The sequence below is a fragment of the Phocoena sinus genome, chromosome 7 (genome assembly GCF_008692025.1).
Source record: "Phocoena sinus isolate mPhoSin1 chromosome 7, mPhoSin1.pri, whole genome shotgun sequence".
Taxonomy (NCBI): domain Eukaryota; kingdom Metazoa; phylum Chordata; class Mammalia; order Artiodactyla; family Phocoenidae; genus Phocoena; species Phocoena sinus.
In genome coordinates this window covers 2,980,548-2,993,753 of record NC_045769.1, presented here as the reverse complement: position 1 = coordinate 2,993,753, position 13,206 = coordinate 2,980,548, and the positions used below count along the sequence as shown (strand labels likewise).

Below are 13,206 nucleotides of genomic sequence, written 5' to 3'. Positions count from 1 at the left end.
CATCAAGTTAGTAGAATCCTAGAATTATGGAGATTGCTTCCTATCTGTTAAATCATACGGTTATTTATATTAAAAGGCTACATTCAGAGTAACCTTTTTTAATAAAGTTGAAACATGGATTAGACATTATTTTTAACATACTAGCAGCCATGAGAAGTATACCTCTAGTCGTTTGTTTCTAAAAGGATTTAATTCAATGGAATTCTCTTTTAGAATACATGGAGACCAAATTACTGAATTCAATTTAGTAATTGAAAATATAGAAAGGATCATTTGAAATTATAACTTTGAGGTTTTTTGAAATAAAGATGTCCTCTTCAAAACCTAAAGGTATGTAAAGATCAGGCAACTTTTAGATCAAAAGGATTTTAGCCATGACCATGTAAACTGATCACTGTTATTAAGCTCCCCGAGTAAAATGTAGAAACTGGAGAAATTCATGAATCTTTGGAACTGCAAGTGAAAAAGCAATATTTACCTTATTCTCAAAGATCTCTAATTTGACATTGGTTGATTATATTAAATCGTTATAGAATTTAAAAGACTGGTCAAATTATCCAGGTTTCCAAATACCTTCAACCAGCAAAGTTTCAGATAATTTTAGCAGACTTAATTATTGCTCAGAAGCATTTTTCTTTCATACTGTATTACTGGGACACCAAAGAGCACTTTAGCTGTACCAAATAGAATATACAGGTAATTGTGTTTTTAGATAACCAGAGACCTGGAATGTTGTAGAATACCCTGAGACTATCACCAAAAAAGTGGGACTAAAAATTCCCAGTTGGCTCTGCCTAATGCCAATGTTAATTCTAGTCCAAAGAGATAATATGTGTAACTGAGAAGCTCAATATTACAGGTAGTTTCTTTTTGAAAAAATAGTTCTTCAGCCAGAGTTCTGCATATATTGACTTAACTTTTTTTCATTATTGATCATTGTTACTTATTGCAAAGTATCTATGTGACATATAGTAAAATGTTTAATAAGTGTTAGCTCCTGTGGTCAGCAAAGCAATGGCCCTCCAAGCTGACCAGTCTGCATGCCCAAACCTGTGAATGCGTCACATGGCAAAAGGGAGTTAAGGGTACAGAAGCAAGTAAGGTTGCTAATCAGCTGACCTTGAGTTGGGAAGATGATCCTGGATTATCTGGGTGGGCAGAAGAGAGAACCGGAGAAATGGCATTTCGAGAAGGGCTTCACCCACTGTTACTGGCTTTGAAGATGGAGGAAGGTGGCTAGGAGCCAAGGATTGCAAGTGGACTCTAGCAGCTGGAAAAGGCAAGGGAACATTGTCCCCTAGAGCTACCAGCAGCAGTGCAGCCCTGCCGACATGTTGATTTTAGCCTGGTGAAACCTGTCTCTGACTTCTGACTTACAGAAGTATGAGATAATAAATCTGTATTGTTTAAGCCACCAAGCTTGTGGTGATCTGTTACATCAGCAATAGAAAACTAATAAAGCTATAATTGTTACCTCTAGGGAACTGCTAGGAACAATATAAGATTGCTTATAGGTTCAGTGTATCTTTGCCTGAATTTTGTTTCTTGGGGATAAAGTAGGTGTGAGCTATGAGTATTAAATAAACCACCACCTCTTCGTATTTATATAGAACTTTTATCTTAATAACATCGTGATACTTAGGGTTGATAGCGATAGTCCCCTGACAGACCAGAGAATGTCATTATTATGTATATTATGGACATCGTTATAAACAACTTCGGTGTTCCTGCGAGGAAGCTGAGGGCCAGACTTGCGCATCATTTCTAACAGTTTACTGTTTAAGAAGGCAGGTTCTGAAGCCAGATTTTCTTGATTGAGATTCCTGCCCCAAGTTTGTCTGCTGTGTTTAGCCTTGGACAAGTTATATAATTTCCCTGTGCCTCAGTTGTCTGGTGTGTAAAATGGAGATACAGGAAGTATCTGCCCTCCTAGGCATGGAGTAAAGTAAAGCGTTTGCCACAGTACTTGTTACAATATAAGAGCGCATCAAGGGTTGCTCCTTCCGGTAGTGCAGTCATCAAGCAGTGTGCAGTGATGCATCTTTCTGTGTTGTAACTTACCCTGACTTTGTTGTAGTATCTTGCTGTTTTGCTTTCATTCTCCTTTCTTGATTATCTTTTTTTTCTCTTCTATGAACGTCTATAACCTGCCTGAAATTTTCTTAGAATGAAGCAGGCCGTAAGTTGCTGTGTTAGGGGGCACTTGATTACAAATGATAGAAACACAAATCAGACTAGCCAAAGCACAAAAAAAGTAAACTTAACTCACATAAGTGACACTTCCAGAAATTAATTCAGATATAGCTGGATCAAGAGCCTGCTGCTTTCTTCTTTTTCTCTTTCTCTCTTTTTTTTCTCTCTTCCTACCTCTCCCTCCCTGATTCCCTCCCCCGCCAAACACACACACACACTCTCTCTCCTAAGTAGGGATGGTTACAGTGTTCACTGAGAACTTCTGGGAAATAGGCACACAAGCAGTGTTCAGATTAAGTGTTTGTTATACGCTCTTAACTTTTTACTTAGCAACAATTTTAGATTTACAGAAAAGTTGCAAAAATAGTACAGAGAGTTCATGTATGCCCTTGGCTGGGCTTCCTGTAATGTTAACAGTTTACATAACCACAGTAAAATTATCAAAACTGGGAAATTAACATTGGTGCAATACTACTCACCACAGATCTTAAGATTTCACCAATTTTAACCCCTAATGTTCTTTTTCTGCTTCAGGACCCATTCCAGTGTCCCACATTGTATTTAGTTACTGTGTTTTCTCCATCCCCTCCAGTCTGGGACAGTTCCTAAGTTATTTTCCTGCCTTCCATGACCTTGACACTTCTGATGAGTATTTGATTAGCTATTTTTATAAAATGCCTCTCAATTTTGATTTATCAGCTGTTTTCTCCTGATGAGATTGAGGTTATGCATTTTTTGATAAAGAATACCACAGACGAGGTCTTCAGTACTTCATATCTGGGGTACATGATCCATCTCCTGCAGGTGATATTATCCTTCATCACTTGGTTATGGCGGCCTCTGTTGGGTTCCTCCACTGTATTTTATTTGTATTACTATTTTTCCTTCGTAATTGAGAGAGATCTTTGATAGTATGTAAGTATCTGTTTCTCCTAAAACTTTTGCTCACTGGTTTAGCATCCATCAGCCAATCTTGCCTGAAACAGTTATTCTTGTGGTGTTTGTCTAATGATGATTTTGTATGTCTTTCTTTCCTTCTACATTTATTACTTAGAATTGTTCCGTAAGGAAAACCTATCCTTTCTCCCCCATGTATTTATTCAGTTATTTATTTCAATATGGACTCAGTGATGTTCATTTTGTTCTGTGAGTTACAACACTATCATTGCTTATTTTGTCGCTCAAATGATTCCAGCTGTAGGCATTAGGAGCTTCTTTGGGTTGGGTTCTTTGTCTTTGAAAAGCACCATCCTTTTCCAAGTACTTGCTTATTTTCTGGCACCACAGAATATTTTAGGCTCATCTTAAATGTTCCCTGCCCCAGCCCTGGAATCAGCCACTTCTGCAACAAGCTGTGTTTCCTTTTCTTTGAGAATGATGTATAGAAACCAAGATCTGGTCAGTAGATGTGCTCACTGCTGTTGGAGTTGGTTGTAGGCCCTCTCAGCAGAGAGAACTAGGAAATGTATGCATTTCTGTCAATCTGTGCACCCAGCCACACCTGTAGTTGTTTATTCAGACCTAGCATACACACCGAATCATGACAGCATTGCTAAATCAGACCCTGGGAGAAACATTTACTACCTGGAGTACAGAATTTGTGTAAAGTTCTTTTTGTCTTTATCCTTAGAGTGTGCAGTCAGGATATCATTCTCTAAACTTACTTAGGTTCTGTCTTTTATTCCTGATCGCCTTCAGTGTGGTTGTGTTATGTATTTGTAATAGAGCTGTTTCCCATCTCTTAGGGATCCCTCTCCTGTGGTCCAGTGTGACGATCTGTTTTGCCCAGTTGTTTAGTTGAAGTGGGGAGGGTAAATCCAGTCCCTCTTATTTCATCATGGCTGGAAACAGAAGCCTTCTTTAATTTTGGATTTTTAGTGAAGTTGACCAGGTCTTTTTGAACTATCTAGATTGTGTCTTTAACCCTACTGTGCGCACAGTAAAGCACTTGGCCATTTTCTCAACTCTTCCATTGTTTAACCTAACATCCATATAGATGGAGGTGCCCAGGGAGAGGAATGATTTTCCATGCTACCAGCTAGAAATACAGATACATCAGATAAAATCTAGCCAGGGCAAAATTGTCAACTCTTAGATACGTGTCACAGCTACAGGAACAAGTGTTAAAGAGTTTGTCCCACTTTCCTACCTCTGCAGAAGGGAAAACCCATCGTAATTACTGGGACATCTTTTACCCAGACCCAAGGTGCAGAAAAGAAAACCATTAGGGGAGAAAGCGCCATGGTGTGTATACCTCTTGACTTTGGCATTCCCAAGAGGACTGTGAACTTCCTAAGTACATGAACTTGAGAAATAACACTTTGTCTTGCTAGGTACATGTGTCTGTTAGGGTGGTGAGTGTGAGAAAATGGAGGAGAAAAGGCAGAGGGCTTCCCCTGCTCAGCCCACGCCTCCTGTTGCAGTTGAGCCTCAAAGAACACGTTGCAAAGAATGGTTCCTGCTGACCCCAGTGGGGTCCCAGGTTAATGAAGGTACCTGGGGTAATGAAGAAGGAGCTGACCAGAAGATGATGCAGGGAGGCCCGCAGGCCAAGGGTGGAAAGGGTGACTCAAAAGGGTGAGCGGAGGGCGAGTCTGAGAGCAGCAGAGATGCCCGCTCTTCTCCCTAACCAGTGGCTGGCTGTCCCCAGTATAGGGTTCACAGGCTTGGGCTGGGCCCCGCTCATCTCCTGTAACCACGCCTTTCCCACCTGGCCTGGTCCCCGGTCACTGGCTCTTTACTCTGGCCTGCAGCCCCTCACACACTCCTCCACCCAGCCCTCAAGGCTTCTTACACTGCAGCTGAGCCAGGCCCACCAGGCCCCATGCGTGTGGCTCCTGTGTCACAGCATTCACGTTACTTAGATCTGGACGTTCCTCACTAGATCCACCATCTGAAGCGCGGGACCTGCCTTGTTTATGCAGCACAGGCTTGCACACTGTTGGGACTCAGCTGTTTCTTAAATGGATGAAGTGAGAGGCCAGGCCACCCGCTGGGGTGTATCTTCCTAAGGTCTGGGAAGAGGGGCTACTCAACTCAAGAGCGCATGTGGCCTCCGCCACCATCTGACACAGACCCCTATCAGGACACTTGGGACCCCCAGGTTGTAGGCATGCTGGCCCTGAGTGCCCTCCCAACCACCTGGCTGTCAGCTGCTGCCTGTCCTCTGAGCCGACAGCAGGTGGCCCTGTTCCCTTTCATTCAGCAGAGGGAAGTGTGGAGTCAGCCCACATGGCCTGACCACCGAATCCTTCACGAGGCACTCCGCTACGTGTATGAAGCTTCAGCCGCAAAGGTGTGAGTTGCTCTCGGGGTAGTGATTCTTCCTCCTCCCTAGGGCAGTGGCTGATTCCTTAGCGTGAGCATAAGTTTACTCAGTTGCTCAGAGTTCTTGGCAGAGTTTGTTACAAGAAGGAACCACTGCACGGTGAATTCCAGCCACCGGAAGAGCTTAGAGAGCCCGGGTCAGCTCAGCTGTGCTGGGCTGATGCTCCCCAGGTCAGGTCTGAGCAAGCAAGCTGGGGAAGTCTGTGCTTCCTCAGGCTTCCCGGGTCTCTCATGTGTCACCACACAAGTTCAGAGGCAGAATGAGGCCTTCCCAGCCTCCTCTGCCTCTCACCACCCATTCTCGGCAGCAAGTCCACCAGGGCCACCTTTCTGTCCCCGCAAAGAGCCCTCTTCCCTCCAGCCCCAGGACCTTCGCGCACCTCCTCCCCTGCGCCCGCACCCTGTTCCTCATCTTGTCTTTCCAGTTCCTCATTGGACCTATGGGTCCATTTTTGGCTACTCTGAGTCTCCTCAGGCCCCGGGACTGGTTTTGTCCTCTCAGGATCCCCAGTGCCTGCACCTTGGCCTTTTGCAGAGCACACCCCCGAAGTAGGAGTGGGCGGTTGTAACCCGGGGAGAGGAGGAGGGATGGTGCCCGGGCTGACATGGAGATGCCCTGTCTAGAAGAGCCGCCCTAGTTAAACAAGTGTCTGTCTGTCAAAACACTTCAGGAGCGTTCCCCGGAGCCCGAGTGTGCGCTCGCCCGGGAAGGATCCCGGCCCCGCGCTCGCTCCGCGCTCTCAGGGCTACTCGCCGAGGGCCGGGTCGCCTCGCAGGTTCAGCCTCTGCCCCGGCGCCCCGCTGGCAGGTGCTGGCCAGCCCGGCTCCCCCACTGTCGGCCCTCCCTTTGGGTCCCGGCGGGCCGCACTGCCGCCGCCTCCCTCCCGCCCGCTCCGCTCCCGCCCCCGCCCCCGGCGCGCCGCCCGGCGGGCTCAGTCCTCGGCTGGACGCGCGACGGGCGGACTCGGCTGCGGACATGGCCCGGGGCCTGCGCGGCCTCCCGCGGCGCGGCCTCTGGCTGCTCCTGGGTGAGTAGGGCGGGGGTCCCGGCCACCCCGGCTCCGGCTCGGGACGGGGCCGCGGGCGGCGCCTCCCTCGGGGGAAGGGGCGGCTTCGGAGGCGTCGTGGGCTCTGGAGGGGCGGGCGCTTCCCCCCCCCACCCCGGCCCCACGGGAGCTCTCGGCTCAGGAGGAAACAGCGGCCGCGCGGCCCCCCTTCCCGCACCTCTGCTCCCGGCTCTGCCCTGCGGGTGCGGCCGTTTCAGGGTTTCGGAATCAGACCACGGGCCACTGACCTAGAAACTTGGTTAAAACTGAGAATCTGACTGTCACAGGCAGCAGTTGCTGATCTGCCAGTAAAGCCTCCTTTGCAGATGTTCTCTGTTCTCTTCGGGGACATCGCCACAGCTTGCTGTTGTTTGTTGTTGACTTGTCACTTCTGGCTAATAGAAGTTCAAAGAGGGACCCTTGGTGAGGGGACGGGACGCGCTCGGCTTTCTGTTTTGAGGGACTAGATGGAAACCCCGTGGTGACAGGAACCTGCACCAGCCTTAGCAAAATTTCACGAGAAATTTGTCATCTTCACTTCCCTGTCCAAAATGTTCTCACAAAATGCTGAGAAACCTTCCTAAACTGCTTTAACTGCTGGACTCATTTCGTGTATTTAGTTAGTTACCTTTTAATAAAAACCAAATCGGTCTTTTAAAGTGAAAGAATCCAGTGGCCCCGGGAAACCTGTGTCCTGGCTGCCGCACCGATGATGCTGGTCTGAAGCACCTGCTGCGAGGTGCCTCTCGGTGAAGGGGTGACACCACACTGCCTTGTAGCTGCTGGAGAAGCAGCTTGGGGCCGTGGGGCTTATCTGGGATGAGAGGGGCTGCAATTCCGATCTCCCTGTTCGCACACCTCGCCAAGGAGTGTTGGATCTGCCTAAAACCCTTAGTATCTGCTTCAGTAGAGTGTAATCTGAAAGCTGATCTTGCCACCTAAGCGTTTTGGCTGAAGCTATGTGAAAAGCCCAGTCTTATAATAATATTATTCTCTTCTTTTGCATTAGGATCTATGGGCTTGATGTGGAACTCACTGTTTTAGTTTCCTAAGAAATGAACATTTATGTTTTAGCAAGTTAGAGAGCCGGGTTGGCTCATTTCTTAAACATAAATAAATAAATGTTCTTTACAGCTGTCCAGAAACTGCACCCTCTAAAGCTTGTATAAATAAAACACTATTTCACGGTCACATATAAAGACCTTCCTTGCTTACCAAGAAAATAATACATGTTCTGGTGGAAGTTTAAAATCCTAGAATCTTAACATTATTCTGAGAGGTCTGGCTAATGTTACATCTTGGAAAAAGAAACACAGCTTTATGAGGTTATCCGTTAATTAGTGTCATTGGAGCCCAGCGGTAATTAGAAGAATTACAGGAGCACACAGTTTTCTTCCCAAGTGGTGACGTGAGCTAGATCTCCATGGTGATGAAGATTTTGCTACCCAGAAAAGCAAGGTGGCATTTCTTGTTTTTCATCAATCAGAAAAGAAGGGTGTTTCCAGAGGACCCAGAGTTAGTCTATGATGACTTCATTGTAAGCTCCTGTTTTTATGAGTCCACCTTTACTCAGGAGGGCTGGCTGACACTGTCCTCTATGAACTCATCTGTCATCTGTCCTGGGAAACACGCACCTTCCCTGGCATGCTGGGGGCGGTTGGGGGTTTTCTTGCAAGGCTGCTATATTTATTGAAGTCTGTGGCTCTGTATAAATGCAAGTATAACTGTTTGGAACCGACCGGGGCGTCACAGGAAATGCAGTCGATGTGACAACTGCAGGTTACCGTGCTGTTTGACGTCTGGAGGCGGTTCTAATCCTGGAGTCCAGATCGGAAGGATTCTTTTTGCTAATCGACCTGGTGTGTTTGTTTATTACCCTCTCTATTCTATTTAGGTGCAGGGAGAAGTTTCTGGGTTTTGTCTCCCTTCCATAGGTGCATGCCAGTCGGTGTGCGTAGTGTCAGTCCCAGGCCAGGGCTGTTGAGAGATGTTTATGCCCTCATTGGAAGTGGTGGTAGCAACACGTCAAGGAAATGTTGTAGGTGGAATCCTTACTTAAGGCAAATAGCTAGTTCGGAAAGTCTGGTCCTCCTGATTTTTTTCTCCCAGGGTGAAGCAGTTTCACAGCTTCTACTCAGACGTGCTGTCTGGCAGAGTGTGCGACGTGGGCGCCCCATGCGGTGTGAAGATGCTGAGCTGCCGACCGTGCAGCCCCGCGGGTTTGCCCACCAGCATCCCACTCCTTCGGGCACAGAGCCCGTCTTTCCCAAGGTCCACCTGGCACGGAGGGCTCCCCACCCAGAGGGCCCCGGCCCCAGCCCGTCCCCCCAGGCTTATCTCAGGGAGGAGCGCGGGACCCAGACTGAGCGATCTGTCTTCTCCTGGAGCCTTCTGACTCTCTCCTCTCGGCTGGATGTGAGTGCCGGGTGCCAGATCGCATCCCAGGAACCTCGGGGGACTGGGCGTAGGGCACCTGTCCATGCTGACAGAGGCAGGCAGGACCTCTTCTCACTGAGCCTGACTGAGCCTAGATTGAGCCCCGAGAGGTGAACTTTTCAATCCTGTAACCCCATCACATCTGAGCCAGCCGTGTCCCTTGCAGAACAGTGCCTGATATGTGGCAGAGGCTCACGGGGCTCTGAGAAGGGCACACGCCTGAGGGCTGTGGGATCCCGGCCCAAGAGCCTCTTGCTCTGCTGGGGACTCCGGGAAGACCCGAGGAGGAGACGCTGCAGCCTTAGGAGGGGTGAAGGGGAGATGGGGCGGCTGCTCTGGCCTTAGCGCCTATCCTGGCCCTGTGCCCGCCCGTCCCTGGCTCTTCACTTTCTTCCTGGCAGATGGAGAAAAACACGATGCTGCTGGGGCTCTGTCCTGTCGCCAGGCCCAGCCACCAGCCCTCCACACACACACACACACACACACACACACACACACACACACACACACACACACAACACACACGGAGCCCCTACAGGGATGTCCTTGGCACCAGCCCTCCCTGCTCCGGGATGGATGACCTTGGGTCTGGGTAACATTTCTAGAGAACGCGTTTGTTCTTAGCGAGGAGGGTTATGTCAACACAGCAGCAAGAGGAGGCTCCCAACCTAAACAAGTTATTCTTTGTAACATAATGACGGTATTGTTGTCGGTGGAGAAAGAAGTTTTTTCCCTAAGATAGTTTTATTTTAGTGTTTTCTAAGACATCACTTCAGTCATCATTCAAAACACAGACGCTAATCAGCTTCATTCAAGCAGGATCCACTGCCAAGTCCCAGCAGGGGAGCAGGGGACCCCGTGGGCCCGAGCACCGCATCACAGCCAAGCCGTTCCTATTTATTCCTCATTAGGCCTCACAGTGTCTCCTTTATTTCCCTCCACGATTGCGCCCTCCCTCCCGGGTGCAGTTCCCACGGTCGATTCTGTGGGACCAGAGACCGGGCCCGCATCCCTCTGCCCTCCACGGCCCAGCCGGGCAGTGCCCACCCTGCTCCCTGGGGCTCTGCACCCCGACACCCGACAGGCTCACCGGGAAGGGTTCTCCTGAGCCAGACCTCACCTGAGAGGCCCAAGGGTAGCAGTTTACCCAGCAAATGACTGAATGGTAACACGTGCCTTACTGTCACAGACTCAGGCCAGTTGTCGGCTGGAATGAAAGCAGTTCATGTATCACATAGCAAATCCATGTTACGGGTAAGAGGCCTGAAAGGCGTAGTCAGGTAACAGAAACTTGGTGACACTGACACCCCAGGTTGGTGCTCTCTGCATATGCCTGTATTGCCTCCAGAAGATTCCAGGGGCCATTTGCGAGAGGAAGGATGGCTGTGGGCTGGGTGGAAGGACAGATAAGGGAGCATCGGGGAAGCACTAATTTCTCCTGGTAACTTGTACAGAACACAAGTGGGCCCCAGGGTGTCAGGCCTGGAAGGGGCTTCTAGTAGGTAGAAGCCAGGGGTGCCGCTACACAGCCTACTGCTGGGGGCTGCCCGCTGTAGCCCCACACGAAGAAGCGTCCAGCACAAAACGCCCACGGTGCCAAGGCTGAGAAGCCGCGCTCCCGTTGAGCCACGTCTGCGAAGGTGCCATCTGTGCAGAAAGAAGTAAGCCGCGGGTGGCGGGGCCCCAGATCTCAAACCCCAGGGGGTCGGGAAGAGCGCTCCAGAGCACGAGAACAGTTATGCAAAGGCCTTGGAACTTTCCAGAAGCCTTTGTGATGGAAGCATGAGGGGAAGAGGGCTTTGAGCCAAGCTACAGGAGGACCCGATCCTCCAGGCCAAGGGGAGCAGTTCAGATTTCATTGCGAGGGCAATGGGCAGACCTGGAGGATATTAAATGCGGTGACGAGATGGAACAAATGGTTTAAAGAGCCCTGGGCTGCTGTGCGGGAGCCCAGCGGGAGCTGGGCGGGGGCTGGAGGTGGGAGACAGGGCGAGGGAAGGTGGGGCTGAGCTGGAAGGAGTGGAGAGGCTCCAGAGGGTACCACAGGTGGACAGAGGGCTCGGCCGTGGGAAGGGAGGGAGCAGCGAGGAATGCAGAACAGCTGGGCACCTAGCAGGCAGCGGCCAGAGAGCTGGCGCATCACAGCTGAGGCTTCCAGGAAGTCATAGGGCCCCCGCTTAAATTCAGTGTCAGTGAAGCGACAAATTGTTTTAGTATAAAAGTGTCTCAAGCAATATTTGGGACATACTTACACTAAAAAGAACTCGTTTACCTGCCATTCAAGTTTAACTGGGCGTCCTGTAGTTTTATTTGCTAAAGCTGGCGGCCCTATCCACAGCAGCCACATTGGGTGACACGTCCCCTTGGACACTCAGGGATGGTGGCAAGTAGGCAGGTGTCTGCAGGGCACAGAAGAAGTGTGGCTGGGAGAGACGTCTGGGGCGGCATCCGTGTCAAGATGGTGTGAGAGGCTCGGATATAAGGGATGGCCCCGGGGGTGTGGATGCGGGTGGGGCGCAGGCTCCCGATGGAGGCCGGGGAGGGGAGGCCGAGGCCGAGGAGAGGCTGAGACAGAGACTGGGGAAGGCAGTTCGCAGGGGCGAGTGTGGAAGAGGTGACAGCTAGTGCAGCCTGGAGAAGGTCAGGTCCTCTGAGAAGGTGCAGAGAGGGCTCACCCAGAGTGCTGCCTACTGAGGGTGTCCTCCCGTGCCGGGGTTTTAGACATGCAGATCTATGATTCATCTGGAATGTCTGCTGATTTTCTAGCTAAGTGACTGTTGGGATTTGAATGGTGATTGCCCTGATTTGTTGACTGATCTGGGAGGATTTTAACAAGACCACCTGTTCAGGAAACAGCAGTCTGTCCTCAACCCCACCCACAGGATTCCTTTTCTCCTGCAGATTACTTCTTCAATTTCTAGAAATCTTGTGGTTTCTGGCTGCTACTATGACTGGGATATCTCCCCCAATTTATCTTCTATCTGGTCGTTGCTGGAACATAAGCTCCTTCTTTGTGCATTTGTTTTACACTTGGCGGTCTTTGTGCACATGGTTTCTAACGGTGCCAGCTTCTTGTTTTGTTTTCGTTCTTCTCCCCCTTGGCTTTTTCAGATCATTAGATCATCTGTAAGGAAGGGTGTCACCTCCTCCCCACGTTGACACTCTTGGTTCCCCGCTCCAGCTGGGTTGGAGGGTGACTCTCTGCTGAGTAGGGGGTGTGGCCGCAGCTGCCTTCCTTCATTCCTGGCTGAGGGCAACAGTGCCTCAAACCTTCAGTCTTTCTCCTTTGGGCAAGATGCTTCTTACATTTTATTTTATGTTTGCTAGAGACGGGGAGGGGAAGGGATAGAGAATGAGTCTTCTTTCCGTGTGTGAAATACTCTTTTATGATGTTGAGGAAGAATCATTTCTTCCATGGCAGTGCGCAGAGCTCTGAGTTCCCTCCTCGAGGGGCGGGCTGCTGGCACTGGTGAAATGGGGCCCCAGGTGGAGAGGGGGTTCGCCAGTGTGAATCTTCCTGCATTTCTGGGATGAATGGAGTGTTCCTTGGGTCCCTGTGCTGGCTTTCAGCAGACTTGGGAGTCTGTTGCCCACTGCTTATTCTGAGTTATGCTTTGCTATTCCTAAGTGAGATTGCTCTGCACTTTCTTTGGTAGGTTTTATTAGCAGCACTGGGGTTTCTTCCCAAAAGAGGTTTGTGAACGTTCATTCTTTCTGTCTGCGTCGGGGCAGTTGGGATGATGTGAATGACCAGCTCCTCCAGGACCTGAAGGACCTTCATTTTCACTTGCAAAACCATCGAGTGGGGCCCTGTTTGGCAGGAAAGATAACTGAGAACGTTTGCAGTGTCTTCGTGGGTCTTGGTCCTCTTGGGTTTCCTATTTCTCATAGTGATGATGTTTCACATTTTCCTGTGAACTTGTCCATTTTATCCAATATGTCATTAATAGAGGCATCTTATTTTTCTGTTTCCCGCTGTATCTGTGGACATATGTTTGCCATGTCTGGTCTGAATTGGTATTTTCCTGTCATCTCTCGATCAGAAGAGACAGTGATTTATCTCTGTTATTAGACCCCTCCCCTCCCCCGAGAAGAACCAGTTCATTTCCCTTGAATGCCAAATCCATTTGTTTCTGTTCTGTCTTTTTCAGGAATGAAACTTGTTCTTTGGCATCATGGCTGCAGCCCCGGAATTTCTTTCTGT

General features: G+C 49.4%; 1 protein-coding gene across 1 annotated transcript in view; it reads left to right on the top strand.

Moving 5' to 3' along the window:
* The first annotated feature begins 6,438 nt into the window (after positions 1–6,438).
* The window catches only part of RAMP1 (receptor activity modifying protein 1), a 50,980-nt gene continuing 44,212 nt past the window's right edge, over positions 6,439–13,206 (top strand). The window contains exon 1 of the mRNA XM_032636493.1: positions 6,439–6,548. Coding sequence (XP_032492384.1) covers positions 6,497–6,548 — 52 coding nt within the window. The 5' untranslated portion in view covers positions 6,439–6,496. The remainder of the gene's footprint in view (positions 6,549–13,206) is intronic.